This window comes from Zootoca vivipara, chromosome 12 (genome assembly GCF_965207765.1).
Source record: "Zootoca vivipara chromosome 12, rZooViv2.hap1.1, whole genome shotgun sequence".
Classification (NCBI taxonomy): Eukaryota; Metazoa; Chordata; class Lepidosauria; order Squamata; family Lacertidae; genus Zootoca; species Zootoca vivipara.
The window spans coordinates 22,275,665-22,293,973 of NC_142595.1; the positions used below are offsets into that span (position 1 = coordinate 22,275,665).

The 18,309-nt window shown below is 48.4% G+C and overlaps 1 protein-coding gene across 9 annotated transcripts in view; it reads left to right on the forward strand.

Moving 5' to 3' along the window:
* MLLT6 (MLLT6, PHD finger containing) overlaps nt 1–12,181 on the forward strand; it is a 102,568-nt gene extending 90,387 nt beyond the window's left edge. For 8 of the 9 annotated variants that reach the window (XM_035134402.3, XM_088655636.1, XM_088655637.1 and 5 more), the window contains 9 exons: nt 268–385; nt 1,473–1,539; nt 2,074–2,213; nt 2,978–3,166; nt 4,021–4,109; nt 4,515–4,876; nt 6,691–6,799; nt 9,001–9,357; nt 9,912–12,181. In XM_035134402.3, the coding sequence (XP_034990293.3) occupies nt 268–385; nt 1,473–1,539; nt 2,074–2,213; nt 2,978–3,166; nt 4,021–4,109; nt 4,515–4,876; nt 6,691–6,799; nt 9,001–9,357; nt 9,912–9,956 (1,476 nt within the window). In that variant the 3' untranslated portion in view covers nt 9,957–12,181. The remainder of the gene's footprint in view (nt 1–267; nt 386–1,472; nt 1,540–2,073; nt 2,214–2,977; nt 3,167–4,020; nt 4,110–4,514; nt 4,877–6,690; nt 6,800–9,000; nt 9,358–9,911) is intronic. The other variant, XM_035134404.3, reaches the window with a different exon arrangement.
* Nucleotides 12,182–18,309: the final 6,128 nt, after the last annotated feature.

The window sequence follows — 18,309 nt, forward strand, 5'->3', positions numbered from 1 at the left end:
ACCACCACCACCAATTTCACCTGCGTATCCTGCAGAAATAAAATGGTTTCATTTTAATGAAATGTCCCTTCAGCCACATGAGAATGAAATGCTTTGGAGCTTCTTTTTAAGACAGAGGCCCAGACGTCATCTGTCTGCTGCCTGTCTCTTCCGCTCATCCATTCAGTACCAGCCTAAGCTCTGATCAGAAGTTTGGAAAAGATGACTCTTAAAATGTAATGCCTGTTTTTCTTTCCCCTTCTTCCTTTGTTGTCCGTACTTCCGCAGGTGTTCTCACTGGCGGGATCTACGTTCAGTCTCCCTTCCTCACATATTTTTGGAAGCCCCCTTACTTCTGGGCTGTCAGTCAATCCTCTGCTGAACCAATCTGAAAGCAACCGGACAGGTACACAAACTGGAAAGTTTGAAATGACCTGATTATAGAATGTCCTTCTGAAAGTCAAGGCTGCTCTTGTCTACAAGGTCATCCCCTTCCCTTCTTCCCTCTGCTGCTTAGTTCCAAAGTCTTTAGAGCTGATGAGGTTTCCACACACGAGGGAAAGTGTGATGGGTAAGCTAGGGGGGGGGGAGCTTCACATTTACTCCTTAAAAAAGAAAATGAAAAATGAAAACATGCCATTTACAAAGATCAAGCTATTTGGTGTATACATACAGCAGGCAAGCTTCAGAAATATGACCTGGAACCCTTGGGAAAATACGTGCGCATGTGCAGTGAAAGAGAGAGACCATGTTATGGAGACACAGTGACTGCACTAGCCTGCCATCTGGTGGCATGTAGGAGTAACACCATTCCTTGAGACAGGAAGTGGTTATGATGTTATGGCTGCACTGAGCATTTTCAGTTTTAACAGGAAGGTTTAAGAGGCTTTGTTTTGAATCCACAGGTGTAAGACCGCGTATGTTAACTGTGTAACTATTGAGTGTAGGAGAGTTGTGGGTGTGCAGAAATAAATGGGAGCTGTGTTTTGAGAAACTCCAACTTGAGGAGAACTTAGACTTATAAGATCTGTTATTATAATAAATAATATCAGGGTTGAATTCACTTGGGTAAAATTGTGTTAATGTAGCAAATTACCCAGGGATTTTGCAGGCTGATCTAGATACAACGATAGACCTGCTTCTATAAACCATGGTCTTCCCTTTTAAAACTGGTGGCCTTTTTTAAAGAGCAAAACAGAGGCATAGAGAGAGCTAAACTTCAATCCCTACTTGAAGCTTACTTCCCTAGAATATGCCCCTCCCCCAGATGCCCTCTTTGATATTGGATGTGGAGTGTCCTTGGAGAAAGGGCAAAAGGGAAGAGTTTTTAGGCCTTTAAGCAGCAGGTTTTAGTACAGAATTTGGGTTTGAACAAACAGTAGTGCTGCAACATGTCTGGTCAGGTCTTCTGCCATATCAAGCGTTTAGGGTAGTGTTGGGGAGGTTGTCTGTAAATAATTTTTTTAAGCCACTGTATATATTTCCACTTCCAGAAGCAGATTTGGAAGACTGTAATTTTGTCTGCCGAGGGTCATCACCACAAGAAAGTCTTTCTTCCATGTAAGTTTATTTGCCTGAAATGCTGCAGGGCGGGGGGGGGGGGAGAGAACGGAACAGTGCACTGCTTAACTAGCAAGGGTAAGATGATGGTGATGATGATGATGATGATGATGATATCCAGAGATAGGTTTGCACCACACAACAGACTAAAGGGAAGACAAAACCAATGGGGGCATGACAGGGTAACTAACATGTTTCCTTTCTCAAATCCTCATTGCATGTGGAGAGAGTAGCTTTTCTGCAAAGATACCCTTGAATATGCAGTACCTGGTGAAATTTCAAGTGCAGTGAATTGGCAGGGCAGGGGGTGTTGAAAAGGTCTCTCCCTGTGGCTGGTGATGCCAAATAAGCAAAAACATGGAATCTCCATAATACATGCAGAATTGAACTTTTTAAATATCTCGCAGCCTTCCTTCCAGCTGATGTGGAGTTCTGAACATGAAACAAATGGACTTAATAGCTTGTTTTAGGAGGTGTGCTCACTGTCCTTCCCCTTCTGATGACACTTTTCCCACCACCCTGTTCCCTCTGCAGGTCCCCCATCAGCAGCCTCCCCACTCTCTTTGACCAGACAGTATCAACGAGCAGCGGGCAGCTGGAAAACGTTCCCCAGGCTACGCCAAACATTGAGCAGCTCCTGGAGAAACAGGGCAATGGAGAAGCCGGTGTTAACAGTGAGTCGCAGGAGACCTCATGGAACTGGTTGCCTTTGCTCAGGGGCTAAGGATGGGGGCAAACCTCACTCATGTATACTTCTCCCATCAGGCTATCTCCATGCTGCAGAAAACTTCCCCTGCTAAGGCTTGCTTGGGGTGGGGAGGTGGCATTCTGATGCCATATGTCGACAAGCAAAGCACATGCACAGAGAAGAGGTTCCTCTCTTTAAAAAATAGAACAAATGAACCACTTGTCCCAAACTGTTGGTTCGTGCAAATGTTGGAAGATCGGACCTCACACCTCTCAGACCTTTTGACCTCGTTCCTGACCATCATGGAGTGTAGGGCCCCAGGTTGCAGGTGTGCTATGATGGTTAGAGCAGTGGGTTCAAACCATGGAGACCTGTGTTCCAATGTGTCCCCCATGCCAATAATGTTTTATGACCTTGGGCCATTTACTTATTTCTCAGCCTACTTCATGGGGTTGTTGCAAAGGGGGAAAGGGGCGGTCCTATGTGTGCTACCCAGCACTTCTTCAAAGAAGGGTGGGGTGAAAACATAATAGGCAAATGAATGAGGGCTCCTTTCTGTGCAAATCAGATGGCAGAGAATTATGGGCAGCCTGATGGCTTCATTGATTGTGTGCCTCACTTTACTGCCTCCTCCCTTTCATGTATGCTCTAACTGTGTCACTGTTGTTCCCTCCCCACCCCTCTCCACTCCCGCCCCTTCTTTGTTGTCTCTCCTCCCCCCGGCCCCCTTCCCAATCACGTTTTCTGCAGTTGTAGAAATGCTCAAGGCCCTTCATTCGCTGCAGAAAGAGAACCAGCGCCTCCAGGAACAGATCATGACTTTAGCGGCTAAGAAGGAGCGCCTGCAACTTCTCAATGTCCAGCTCTCTGTCCCCTTCCCAGTGGTCACCACCAGCAATGGCCCTGCAGGCCAGGCCCAGTACATCCTGGCCGCCAATGGTATGGAGATGAACTCTCCCCTAAGCCCTGCATGGCTGCTTCTTAATTCCTGACAAGGACTTTTTCCAGTCATGGCATCCCATTTATGGGATAGTGCTTTTATGTCCCTCAACTTCCTTTTCATTAATCTTAACTAAGAGGGTTTTCAGCTCCTCCTCTACAAAACAAAACTTTATGGTTTCACCTTGGCCTTTTTTGGCTCCTCAGCCACTTTGCAGACAAGGAGAGTCAGAAATCAGCATATGGAATTATATATGGTGGTTTCTGCACATGCTGAAGAGGGAAGTGAGAGGCAGATGAGGCTTCTCAACCTGGGCAGGTAGCCCATCTAGGAGAAGGAAAACTCTGATCCTAAGCCACCTCTGCCTTGCAAGTTATCTTTGAGAGAAGAAAAGGCTAAGGAGTAAACCCTACACAAATCTGCGGTGAAATCCCTAAGATGGTTGGATGGTGCCTTCTGGCAACTCTTGCAGCCAAGCTGGTGCCGAATGTATTGCTCTGCTGTCCTTTGGACCACATCAGTGAGGCCAAGACGAGAGTCTTGTCCGGACAGCCCAGGACCTCCATACACACTGCCCAGGCTTGTACCTGGTCACTTTGGTGCAGCTAATGCAGCACCTTGACTTCATCCCTGGAGGCGCACTCCATTGTATCTTGAGACAGTCAGATGCCAACAACATATATATCTCAAAAGAAAGAGGCACAGACCCAAGACATTCAGTGTGATCCAGAAGCTCTTAGCCATCACCTTGGATAGGGTGGGCTAAGCTGGGCTAAGTCGGAGATACAAAGTGCTCTGCAGCTGTGGAGATGTCCTCTGGAGAGGCTTTCTGATTTTCTCTTTTTCCCTCTAGCATGCAACAGTGACTCATTGAGTATCAGCAAGAGCCCTCCTTGCAAGAACAGCTTTGGCATCGAAAACTCACTCTCCACTTCCTCTGAGGTACGGAGCATCTCTTTCCGTTCTCCCCGCTGTTGCTTATTGGAACTTTTACCCCCAGCCGGAAGCGGCTCCTTCATGGCAGATTTGGAGTGCCATGGAGCATGGCCGAGTGGCAGGCAGACCAGCCAATGGGGAATATCTCCTGCAGCACCAGCTGCCATGAAATCAGTGGGAGCTGTGTGAGTGTGGCAGCACCCTTGCGTGGCTTCCATTCATTTCAGCAGGGGCTGGCACAGAGACCTCCCACAAGGGTTACATCAAAATGCAATCCCTATTGCCAGCAGTTTGGACCTGGCGGATGCCTTTTCCTTTGGTGGGATGTGCTGGATTCAGTCACAGGCAGCCCTGGATAGGATCCCTTGCACACCAGAATGATTCTCCCTCCTTTCTCCTCCCTCCTCGCAGGATCCACACTCCGGCTGCCCCAGCAGAAGCAGCTCCTCCCTCTCCTTCCACAGCACGCCTCCCCCGCTGCCCCTGCCCTTGCTGCAGCAGAGCCCTGCCTCCCTCCCAATGACGACTGGGGTGCAACAGCCGCCGCCAGTGAATGGCTTGGCCAGGGCAATGGGAACTGTCCATGGGGGAGGCGCCCCTGCCAATCACAGCCTGGTGGACGGTCTGCTCGGGAGCCTGGCAGGAGGGCAGCAGGTACCCATCAACGGCATCCTGGGAGGTCTGAATGGAGCAGTGGCCACCCAGGCCCAGAATCCCCTCTTGGTGCAAAGCAGTGGGCCCCCAAACCTGCAGCTCTCCAGCAGCCAAAGCAGGTAAGGCTCAGGAAGGAGGGGAGAAGAGGGAGGGAGGAACAGATGGAGGCGGGTTTGCAGTGCCAAAAGGGGCTCTACTTGGCCAGAGTTCTGCCACAAATTCCAGTTTAAATAAAGAAAAGCATTTTATTGGTGAAAGCTTCAGGGGAGGTGGCTGTCCCCACCTACTCTGCCAGGCTCCCAGGCCTTTGGCTTTCACCCACACCTGCTGTTCCTGGTTGGCCTCACACATTTAATCACATGTGGTGTGTTTTGCAAGCTTTGTTCATACCCCTGAACTATATCATCCAGGCAAGGCACAAAACGATGGGAAGGCATCAGTGATGGAAGCAGGAGATGCAGAGGTGTGCACTCACCTTAAAGCAGGATGGAGAACATCAGGCCCAGGGCCAAATGCAGCCCTCCAGGCCTCTCTATCTGGCCCTCAGAACTCTCCTCAAGCCACACCCCCTCACTGATCCTGCTTCACACATAGAGTGCTTTTGCCTGGCTGGGATGTCTCCTTGAACTCTGGTCTGGATGGAGGATAGAGAGGGGTGGGGTGTGGGGTGTATGAACTTGCCTACTGTACAAACGTAAAGCATAAGCCTGTTGCCCCACCTACTTCTGACCCTGACCCTGACCTTGCCCACTATTGCCATGTGGCCCTTGGAAGGTTGCCCAACAGGGAATGTGTGAAAAACATTCCTCCTGCCTTGAAGTGTAGTCCAACCTGCAGTTTGGAAAGATCCAAACTAGGGCTACATGCACCTTGCAGTTCTGTGACTGCAGGAATGGTACCTGGGTGCAAGTAAAAGGGAAGAGAGTTTCTAACCTTTAAGGCATATAAGTGACCAAAGGTGGGGGAAGGAGACAGAATAAGGGAAGCATGACAGCAGGTGAGCAATACTCATGCCTTCTCTGGTCCACCAGTTTGTCTGCATCAACAAGGCCTGGTCTCTTGCCATAAGGCAGTGGGGAAATGAGCGCTCTCCTGGGTCAGACCAAAGGCCTAGCTAGTCCTGCATCCTGTTCTTACAGTGATCAACCAGGTGCCCAAATGGGAAGCGTCCGAGGGCAGTGCAGTGAGGTTGTATAAGAGCCACGTCGCACGTTGCCCTCCTATACATGAGGTTAGGTGAGAGAGCATGCCTGGCATGCCTCCTAACGCAGCCAATTTTCAGTGCCATTGGAAGGTGGCAGAGTGGGACGCAGGCAAATCTGACCCAGGTGACACAGTGAACCATTAAGTTCTTCTCAAGCCCTCTTTGACCCAAACAGCACTCCTCTTGCCTCAGCTCTTGTTTGTTTTGGGGAGGTTTAAGCAGGACCCAGGTGGCGCTTTGGTTAAACCACTGAGCTTGCTGATCAGAAGGTCGGCGGTTCGAATCCCTGTGACGGGGTGAGCTCCCGTTGCTTGGTCCCAGCTCCTGCCAACCTAGCAGTTCGAAAGCACGTCAAAATGCAAGTAGATAAATAGGAACCGCTACAGCGGGAAGGTAAACGGCGTTTCCATGTGCTGCTCTGGTTTGCCAGAAGCGGCTTTGTCATGCTGGCCACATGACCTGGAAGCTATACGCCGGCTCCCTCAGCCAATAATGCGAGATGAGCGCGCAACCCCAGAGTCGGTCACGACTGGACCTAATGGTCAGGGGTCCCTAATGGTCAGGGGTCCCAATTAACTGCAGGTGTTAATTGGGGAGAAATTAGAACCAGAGGTGTCAGTTGGCTTTTCTGTCTTGAACACCAATGTTTTGGGGTGTGGGCCCACTGTTTCTGGAGATATCTCTCTAACCCACCCCCTTCGGTGCTTTGTCCCTCTTCCCTTTCTCCAGCATGGCCAGCACAAGCCACCTGACTGAGCAGCAGCAGCAGCTCCTCAGCCAGCACGAGCTCCAGCTCCAGCAGCTGCAGCAGCTCCTGACTTCGCAACCACTCAACCCGGTAAGTACCTCTGCTCTGGTTGGCTCCTCCTGCTGGCCCCGCCCACAGTTGTAGCAGGCAAGGAGGCTAAGCAGCTGATGAGGTGCCTTCATAGGCGTAGCCAGGGGGCAGAAGGGGGCAGCTGCCCCCCTCTAGAAGCAAAAAATTAAATGGTTAAGGCAGCAGCTGAGCGAAGAAGGCAGGCATCCCGCCGGCAACACAGCCGCCCAGAAGGGAAAGGGCTCAGCTCTCGCTCCGACTCGCCCAGCTCCAGACCAGGGAAGGGGGCTGCAGTTCCCGAAGCTGCCACTGGGGGCGCGGGGAGTCCTCAGGCTGGAAAGAATTTGCGCTTCCCTCACGGGCACACACACTTTCTGTTTCTCTGCCCCCCCCCATTGCCTGTCTCTCTCTGTTTCTCTACCGCTCTCTGCCTCTCTCTCTGTCTCTCTCACTTTCTGTCTCTCTGCCCCCCCCCTCTCTCTCTCACACACACACACACACACGCACACAGGGGCGTAGGCCGGGGGGGGCAGTCTAGTGTCTAGAATAAGCCCATCGCCAACCCTTCCCATGCACCGCTGCTTTCCTTCCTTCCCACGTTTGGGCTTCGTTTCCCTTTGTAAACGAGAGTTTAAAAGTATCGCTGGATGGCAAGAGAGCTAGGATTGGGCGAAAAGCTCAGCCTCCGTTTCTCACAGCTCTTACGATTGGAGAAGACTTGTAGGCGCGGAGGGGCCCTCGGCCTGGCTTTTTGGTTCGTCGATTGAGAGGAGCAGTAGCTGTGGCGCGAACGGGAGTGTTAGGGTGGTTAGTGTGTTTGGGGTGAGCGTCCTTACTCAATTCATCAAATGATGTGACATAAAAGTTCCTCCCTCCCTCCAATGAAGGAATAAGGCAGACCCACCTCTCTTTCCCCTACTGTTGCTTTAAATCACAGTTGACTTCAGGGCAGCATCCCCAAGCCCTTACTCCACCTCTCTTTCCCCTACTGTTGCTTTAAATCACAGCTGACTTCAGGGCAGCATCCCCAAGCCCTTACTCCACCTTTCTTTCCCCTACTTTAAAGCCTTTCCCTCAAACTCATAGAGCACTAAGGGGGCTTTCCCCCATGCTTTCCCCATGAGCTCTAACCCCCAAGGCAAGCCAGCTTCAGAAGGAGGGAGGAGGAGGAGCCTGCAATGGACCTCAGGATTCACATATTGGACATGCCTGCCCTAGAATTATAGTATTGTAGGGTTGGAAGGGACTATGAGGATCATCTAGTCCAACCCTCTGCATTGCAGGAATATGCAGCTGTCCCATCCTTTTTAGATTTGCTCTCAGCCCTCGTTTGCCCTCCTACACACACACACACACACACACACACACACACACACACACACACTTGTCTCGGGTGCTAGTCTTACTCAGAGTAGACTCACTGAAATGAATAAAAAATCCAGACTTTAATTTCAAAGGGTCTGCCCTAAGTAGGATTTAGTTGGATGTAGCCAACGACCAAAGTATCTTGCACCAGTTTACCTGAGTGCATTATTCTCAGGCTGGGGTGGGGGACTCATTTGTTTATAATTGCTTAATCATATGGGACTAAATTGCATTATGTTGTAAGGAACTTTTTATTAAATCTTAGAATTGTAAAGTTGGAAGGGACCCAAGGGTCATCTAGTCCAACCCCCTGTAAAAGCAGAAATGTAGGAATCGCAACCACCTTAAAATTGTGGTTTCATTCGCCTTTTCCGTGCTGAAATGTCACAACCTGAATGACCACGGCTTGCCCCCCCCCCTAGATATGATCCTGGCTACGCCCATGGGTGCCTTGGCTTCTTACACTTGGGAGGTAGGGGAAAGGCTGGGGTGGAAGTTCCAGGAAAGGATGGGAAAAGCCTGGACCATCTGGGGGGGGGGACACACAAAGATTGGGGTGCAGAGGAATTATGAGAGAGGTTCGTAACAGTATGAGCGGTGTAGAGACAGTAGGCAAAGCAGTGGCTCTTGAACTGCGGGGTGGAGATCCCTGTGGGGGGCACCTCAAGAAACAGATGAAATCCCATAGTGTGGCATCCTGATTCAGGCAGAGCTTTCCTTCCTGCTCCAGCCCATGACTGGGGTGGCAGACCTAAGTTATGGGAGCACTCCTTCCCCTAGTTCTTCTCTCCTGTTGGCCTGGAGGGAGAGCTGCCAAGATCCTTCTGCAGCTGACCTTTGTAATTTTGTCTTCCCAGGAGCAGCAGGCTTTGGTATTCCAAATGATTCAACAGATTCAGCAAAAGAGGGAGCTGCAGCGGCTCCAGATGGCCAGCTCCTCCCAGCTGTCCATGACTGGCCTCGGGCCGGCTACCTCCACATCCCTCCTCCACTCCAATGCCCCTGCAGCTTCAGTTGCCAACAGCAACCTCCTGGCCTCCATTTCCCCTCAGCAGCTTAATCCAGCCAGTTCCTTGATGGCTTCCCCATCACTCAGCACCAGTGGGAACAGCCTGATGTCAGCTGCAGCAGGGGCAACTATCCCACCTGTCCTCGCCGCACAAACCAACCCTTTCCTCAACCTGCAAGGTGACAACAGCAGCCAGAAAGGAATGGTGGGTATCAGGGCATTGCCTGCCAACAGCTTAGCTGCTGTGATGTCACAGAATGTTCACAGGTTTTCTTCCAGCTAGGGGGGAGAGGGTTAGCTGTAGAATGATCACAAAGCACACAGCTGCTTTGAGGAGAGCAGGAGGAAATCTACATAATCTAGGGACAGGTTGGATTCTTTCAGAAGGAAATGAGAGGTGATAAGGGGTCTGGGTGAAGGGGCGATGAAGGCTGGAAATGCTAGTGGGAGAGGCTGTCTGAGACAAGGGAGCTGATCAGGGAAGGTGGCTGAAGGAAGGAGGGTTAGAGTAGGCAATGAACTAAGACACAGAGACCTCAGGAAGCACTAGATGGAGAAGAAAGGAGTAAAGAAATGTGAAGATTTCATAGGAAATTGAAGTGTGCAGGTGAATGGCCTTCAGGCTTGCAGGGCTGTTATTGTGGTGGATGCTGCAATTTCCTACATTTTTCTTTTTCTTTTATTGCTTTTTCTTTTATTCTTTTATAAACGCAACTAGTTTAGACTGTCCTGTGCTTCTTCCTTTATCTTCATGTTTAGGGCATGAATGAAAAGGGAGGTGCCCCAGTTCAGGACAAAGGTTAACTTGGGCGATACTGGGCTGCTCTCTGCTATAGGAAAGCAATCTGTGCCTGAGCCACGGATCCCGAGACGTAGAGCAACCACATGCAAGACTTCAGAGGGAGTCTTCCTGCCATGGGCAGAGCAGTGCCAAGCAAAGGTGAGCCAGGAGTCTACGTTCCTCGGTTCTGAGCACGTCGTACTGAACCCTTCCAAAGGAGGCAGGTTGAGCGAACAACACCCAGCTCCCTTGTCAGCTGTGTCTGTGATGCTGCACTTATTTCACAAGATGTTGCACTCCCAAGGGGAAATGGTGAAACGGTCTGCTAATCAGATACCTGAAGACAGCCCCCTCGAGGGTAGGATCAACTAATCGGACTGTGGCCACCTGGTCCTGGAAGAAATACTATCTTTGCAGAGCAGGGCATTTTCTAAACCAGGGATAAGGAATCCAGCAAGGCGCAAGGTAGCGGAAAGGTCCAGCTGCGGCAACAGGGTGGAGCTTTTGAGGTCTCTGATGCACAAGAGGTTGAGATTCGGAAGGCGTTACTTGGAAACCCCACGCAAGAATCCTGCAGTGAGAGCCTGGAGGTCTTCAGAAGTGCACACAGATGAGCCTTTCTTAGCATTTCTGCTGGGAGAAAAAGCCACTCGGTTCTCCCAAATCTCCCACAGCCAGAGGTCTTAAACACTGACCTGAAGGAAACAACCCCTTGCTTTCATGTTTGAGTATGACCCTTCTCTTCCATACCCTTCAGGAGGCTTTGTTAGGTGCCCTGCAGTTAACAAGGCCATTGCAAACAATCAGCGCTCACCAACAGGGTGCTTTCCAGCCCCTCCAGAAAAGAACCTTTTTCTACTCCGTCAGACCAGCCACCCAAAAGCCAACAGCAAAGAGGCAGGGTGGAGACTTCATCTAAGGGCAGGAGCTGTTCCTTCCACCTCCAAAGCAGTTCCGTTCTGGTGAAGAACATCTTCCGGCCCGCTCAAAAGCTCTAAGCTAAATCAGGTCCTAGCTGACAAGAGCATTGGTCTTCCCACCAGTGTGAGCCCTCTCCCATCTCCAGTTTGTAACTAGATGCCTCTGCAAGGGCATCAGCTCCATTCTCCTTTAAGTATTTTTTAAAGGATGTTGTGATGAGGGGAAATGGGGATCCAAGTCAGATATCCTGAGGAATCCCACCCATACTTGCCTCCAGGTCATTGTGGGCACATCCCAGCCACCTCTTCCAATTTGCACTATTTTCAAACGGTGCTGGGCATGTGGTGATGACCACAGGAATGGCCACTGTTGTTCAAATTCATCCCCCCCGGTGTGTTTTTTGCTTTTGTTTCTTCTTTTTCTTTCCCCCCTTTTTGAAAAATACCTGCCCCACAGATGAGTTGGATGCTTGAAGTAAAGAGGAAGGGGGGAGCGGGGAGAGAAATTACAGCATCTTTTCAAGATTTCATCCTTTGGTTTGTTTCGTTTCACGTAAACAGATATACCTGGCTCCACATTGTGTGTGTGTGTGAATGTGATGTAGGGGTTTGGTGTGTGGGTTTGTTTTTTTAATTCGTTCAACAGAAAACTACTGGAAACTGACAAGAGCAGCACATGGAAACCAGGCAGCTTCTCATCATGGCAGCTTTGGCACTAATTAAGGAGTAGCTAGAAAATGGAATGACGCTTGACATTTCCCCCACCCTTTCAGCAGAGCGTTCACAGACAGAAATCCCCATCAACATTATGCACTTACTGCTTGGACAGCAGACTCATCTTGGAAAGGCATCCAGGCCAGCACTTCTGCCACATTCCAGTTCAGTTTTGTCCTTCACTGTCATTTTGGTGTGGATCTTCTTGGCTCTTGTCCAACTGCCCAACTGTGGCCTTGGATCGCTGGTGTTTTGTTTTGTTTTAAATTGTCTGTATTTTAAGAAAGCAATTGCACAGATCAACTGTTTGATTCAGAGTTGGAAGTCGGGGGAGGACCACATCCAGCCCCTGTAAACAACTGGTTGGTGTTGTCCTCAGACTCCTGTTGGGAATCCGTGGTGCCACCAGGCAGCTGGATTGGGGAAACAGATGCCCAGCCAGCACCTGCAGAGTTCCTCATCCAACCATGCCAGTGGACTTTTGCCCTTCTAACTGGTTTGCGGTGATATATTCTTCCCAGCCATACTAACTTTCCTCTTCCTGGAATTGCAGGTTTGACTTTTTAAAGTTTCCTGCCAATAAATGCTGGATTTGCACAATTGTTACCCACATACCCACGGACTCCCAACTAAATCTGATTCAATATGCAGGGGGAGGCAGGAGGGAAGTACCTTGAGGTGGGTTCCTGAAGTGGCCACGTTGAACTTCCCCTAAAAGAAGGCAAGTTGAAGAAGCACACAGGTGAAAATAGGCAGATGTGAAGGGGCAAGTTCACAGTCGGGAATGGTTTGGAGAAGAAAGGGACTCTGTAAGCAGAGGAGGGAAGGGTCAGGGCATTGGCTGGGCAGGAAGGCAGCACAAGGCTTCGTGCATAATGGTCGGGAGAGACAGACCTGTACCTCTCTAGTGATGGCACAACTACACAACAGTACAAGAAAAAAACATGATTCCCATCCCCTGGTCCCACTCCTAACACTGAGAGGTGGGGGCATAGCTGCCAAGTTATCCCTTATTTTAAGGGATTTTCCCTTATGCTGAATAGGCTTCCTCGCGAGAAAAGGGAAAACTTGGCAGCTATGGGTGGGGGGGAGGGGCATATTCAAAAACAACCAAGCAGAAACATGAGCTTTTTTTCCTCTTTCTTTTTAGTGCTTTTCACCCAGTTGGGCTCTGAGGCCAGAAGAAGCCCGACTGCAGAGAAAATCAGCGGTGTGTGTGTGTGTGTGTGTGTGTGTGTGTGTAGCATAGCATAGCATATGAATGGGTGAGTTAGCAGGCATGAGAAGGCTTAAGCAGCCCTCTACCGCTTGTCCACCCTACCCTGCAAATGCCTCCCCCACCTACCCCTGCATTTGTGTTAACTGGCAGGCACATGCTTGGGAAATGCGTGCCAGCAGACTGGCATGGGTAGGTAGATTTGGGGTTCACACATCACATGCATGTGCAGTGGGGGAGAGAATCCCACATTCACCCCATTACACTTTCAAGGTTTGCGTTCTGAAATCTCACCCCCTCCACTAGCAGTTTTGTGGGATTATATTTATCCTCAAAATCCAGTCCCAGCCCTGTCTTGACTTAAGGAATGCTATGTGCCCAGTCCAACCCACGAGGCATGCTTTGTGGCTTCGAAGACTCACCTGGAAGTAAGGAAGTATGGGGGATTTTATCACGTTTTAGGCGGGCCACCATATATTTGGTCATCGGAAATAATGCCCTGAAAAACATTAATCTGTGCTCTGGGTTACATCTGAAAGGAGCTAGTGAGTGGAAAGATGGTTTGGGCAGCTGGCATTCAGTTTGGGATGCTGCGGTTCAAGTAGTAGTGAGCTTGTCCCGGCAGGCAAAAGATTTATCTAAAGAGGTGTCAATACAGGAATTTTGTGGGGAAGGAGGACATGCATTCAAGTATGCCAATTCTGTCCATTGTTGTTGTTGTTTAGTCGTTTAGTCGTGTCCGACTCTTCGTGACCCCATGGACCATAGCACGCCAGGCACTCCTGTCTTGCACTGCCTCCCGTAGTTTGGTCAAACTCATGTTCGTAGCTTCGAGAACACTGTCCAACCATCTTGTCCTCTGTCGTCCCCTTCTCCATTAGGTGTCCATTAGGCCACCACAAATCATGCAGCCTCCCTCCCGAGTCCAAAAGAAAATAACTGGCAATAGCATGTTCAGGTCAAACGGCAATGCCTGAATGATGCACACAACCCTGTGCAAATGTAGCAGCTTGCTTACGGGTGCTCCTTGTCCTAGGATGCTCCTATGAGCTCATAGGAGCACATACCAACCTAAGAGTTGGTGAAGGGTGTACTTGGGGCCCTGCGTTTATTCCACACATCTATGATCTGGCAAATAGTTGTGGCGGTCTCTTTAAAAATTGAGGGCATCTTTTTTAAGTCACTAAGCAGATGGTAGATCAGATGAACTTAAATATGGATGGGAGGCAGAGAGCTCACCTGAAACATAGAGGGAAATGCAAGGCGAGTTATTCAATCAGTTTAATTTGTTGTTCAATGGGTCTGCCAAAAGAATTAGAACAGGGGTGTGGAGGAGTTGGGCAGCTCACTTTGCGGGGGGAAACACCACATTTTAAAGTCCATCTGTTCTCACCCTTGGTTGTGAAAAAAATACGTTCCAGTTTTCTCATCTTGCATAACCTGTTGAAGTTGCAGGGTCATGCTGGCCAGACTCTTTTTATCTAGGGAAGTCACTCATCTTGGAAGTGTGGAAATCTGACTGGGAAGAAAGCTTACTGGCTTTACTAAATGTTTGGATCGGAATAGATCTCAAGCTAACATTTAGACAGTCAGTAGAGAGAGACTGTGTAGGTAAAGAGGCTTGTGGGGTATGGGAGGAAGCACTTATTTCTGGAATCATCCAAATGCACCTGCTCTTTTTTAAAAATGGCAACTATCACCTCCATCCTGTCTGTTTCAGCCACAATGTTCTCTCCTACAAAGCTTACCGGTTTGGGACATGACTTTCTATCAAGAGTTATGAGGGCATTCTGACAGTGGTTGGAGAACACAGCCATCATGGTAGTCACTGGTAGCCTCATCTTCCATAAGATTCCCTAGTCCTCCTTTAAAGTCATCCAAGTTGGTGGCTCTCAGTCCATCTCGTCACAGATCTCCAGCATTTCATGTAGTTTGGCAGTTTGCTACGTTTGGCTGTGAAATTCATCCATTTTTTTAAGAATCAAAAATGCTTCAATCTTTCCTCATAGGGAAGGTGCTCCTGCAGCCGATCAGTCATTTGGGTTGTCCTTACTGCACCTTTTCCAGCCAAAGCACCTGTCCAACAAACTTGGGAGTTCAGGAACAGTGTCCCAGGAATGAAACTGACTTGAAATCCTAACTATTGGGGTTTTAAAAGCAGAGGTTGGGTGGCTATCTGTCATGTATGATTTAATTGAAATTCCTGCTTTGCAAGGAGTTGGACTAGATGACCCTCAGGGTCTGTTAGGTTAGAGCCGATAAGTGATGAGGCTCAGCTGTCGGACTTGGCTGATAGCCCGGAACTGGAAGGGAGGCATGTTTTGATAAGGGCTGAGGAACTGGCTGGGAGGGGTGAGCAAATGCCAGAAGCTCATCAAACCTCAGAAGAGAGTTTGTCCGAGCCTGTTCCTGGGTCCAACTCTACAATTCCATGACTCCATGATTCTAACACAGGCATTAAGGTCAATGTGAAAAATCTGTACGTAAGGCAGACTAGTTGTGGTGCTTTGAAAAAGCACCGGGGCAAGAGCACTGGAGTCTCTTCCTTTGCAGGAAGAGGACAAAAATAAAAATTGGAGGAGGAAAAGGAGTAATCTCCACATTTGGTTGCACTGGGGTATATTTCTTTATACCCATCTTTTGATGCTAATGTCTTGTTTTAGTACCTTGCCTGTGCCTAACACCCCTCCCCTCCTTGGTAGTTGTTATTTTTAATTAAAGAGGAAAAGATGTATATATATATTTTGGCAATTATGGTAATGTAGCTAAAATATATTTTTTTCATGCTGCTTCACTGTTCTTTATTATAATAAATAATAATAATTAATATCAAAGACTTTAAGAATCTAAAATAATTGGGGCTTTCCCCCTTCAAATTTAACTAAGCATAGAGTGATATGTGGCAATTTTCTCCTTCCTCTCTCCCCACACTGGGTGTCCTTCAGTTGTTGTTGGAACACAACTCCCATCATTTCCTGACTGTTGGCCACGTTGCTGGGGAAGATGGGAGTTGGAGACAAACAACATCTGGAGGGGACACAGGGCAGCCACCCCCATTTTAATGCAAGCACTGATCAAGGCGTTGGGTTTCGCCAACCAGGCCAGAGTGGCCCATGTGAGAAAATGTCAGCAGAATGTGCACTTAGAGAAGAAAGGGAATAATGGGAACAAGAGCATTTCCGGAGTCCCTCAGTAGAGGGCAGTGTGCTAAAGCAGGAGTGGGACATCTGTGGTCCTCCAGGTGTTGCGACTGGGGCTCTCAGAGCTTGGCAGCATCTGGGGACCCACAGGTTGCCTTTTCTTGCATTGAGCAGTGGAATGCAGAAGTGAATTTTTAAATAAATAAAGAAATAATGACCAAAAGTTATTCCAGTGCATTTTGAGCTGGCAAGGCTTTTCACAAGGGAACTATAAATTTACTTTATATTTTTTTAAAGGTCCTCCATATAAGCAGTCCTTTTTTAAAGAACTCATTTGTATTTCTTTTCTGCAAGCAGATACAATCTTCCAGGTGGAAAGGCGCATTTACAACTTTAAAACTATGTAAACCTCTGTGAAGTTTAAAATTAAAGGCTGTACCCATTGCTAACCAAAGAAGGAAGAAAAAAATCATTAAGAAATAAAGAGATGTTATAGTTTTGGGGTATCGGTCATCCTTGTTTCTATTCTGGATAGTTGTGATGTGCTTCTTGCTATGTAGACTTTGAGTCCAATTCCAGAGACAGCCTTTTCTCCCCAGCTATGGAATACTCTCCCAGGAGACATAGGAAGCAAAAATAGCTGTGTTGTTGTTCCATAAACTGCCGAAATCCGCAATTGGTCAATGCTTTTATAAGGCCCATACTAAAATGTCACAAAATAGTAATAAGTTCTCCAGAATGCTTCATCAGGCAAGATGTTACCCGAAGCAGGAGGTTCTTCTGAGCTTCCTACTTTGTTATCTTTCAGGGCCAGGCAAAACCCTTTTAACAATTGGGAGTTCCTATTTAAATTGCTGCTTCTATAACACTGTTGTCTGTTTATTCATTCTGATGGTGCTGTACTTTTATTGATTGTATTCTGTTGTATTTATGTGGTGTCACACTGCCCTGATAGAAGGAGGTGGGGGAGGTCTTCTGGGAGGGCAGGATATAAATTCTTCTACAAATAAATAATTTCCAGCCTTGCCAACTGGAAATGGTAGATGACTTTTGGATCACTTTTTAAAATAAAAGATTCTTTTTCAATACACCTTTGAGGGTTGTCCCTTCTGCCTTCTGTGGTCTGGTAAAATACAATATAGGTGTTTGCTTGCTGCAGAAAGAGAAAAGAAGAGAAAGAGAAAGCCTACTGTATTGTTTACAGGTAGGTAGCTGTATTGGTCTGCCATTGAAACAAAATAAAAATAAAATAGAAAAATTCCTTCCAGTAGCACCTTAGAGACCAACTAAGCTTTCATGTGCATGCACACTTCTTCAGATACTGTATTGTTGTCATCCATCTGTCTTTGAAGACAATGGAGGAGTTTGTGGGTGAGGTTGTGGCACCTGCTGTGGCTGTAGAGACCACTGCAGGAGAGACATGTTTTGTTGCAGTTTGGGCAGATGAGAGCAGGGGGCTGGACTAGATGACCCTCATGGTCCCTTCCAACTCTACAATTCTATGATTCTAAGACTGGTCTGTCTACCCTCTGGCAGCCTCCGGGCAGAGAGGGAGATGCCCACTGCTGGCTTCAACCCCACCCACCAACAGCACATAGCCCACAACAGATTATGCACTCAATGCCCTTGCATGTGGTGGTTCTCTTCAGGAGAGGCTGCACCACCCCACCCCCCACTATGGTGAAGGTGATACTGGCATGTAACTGGCATGTAACACAGAAGCAACATGCAGAAATGCATGGAAGATGCCTGTCTGATTAAATGGGGAATTCCATGCACACTGGAATTGCAGCAGGTCACCCAATCTCTCCAGATGTGCTCACCGCATTTCTTCAGACAGGCATCTTCCATGCATGCATTGTTGCATTTGCAACAGAGACTCCAGAGTGGGGAAATTGAAAGATCCCACTCCTGTAACAATTTGATCATTCCCTCCAGACAATGTAATTAGGATGTGAGAAAGCAACTAAAAACCTGCACCTGCTTTTGCGCGCGCGCACACACACACTCATAGCCTCTTCCCTGTAATTCTGCTCATGCTTCACCACATACATTGTTGTCATATTCATACACTGCACAAACGTGTAAAAATGCTCCAAGGGGTCCCTCAGAGGAGCATGACTTGAATCAGATGGCGACTGGGAGAAATGTGCTACACATATGTAGATTGTATGGAAAGTAAGAGTACAGATGGCTCCTTTTTCTGTCAATTTCCTTCCCTGCTTACCCTCTGACAGCCAAATAAAATGTAAGAGAAAACACGCCCTCTGGATTTGTAAGGGAAGCTGAGAGCACTGCCTCATCTCATTCAAACAGCAGTAATGACTTTGGACCTTGAACCCAGGCGAAGCGGTAGAGTCCAAAAGGGTAGCAGAAAACTTACGTA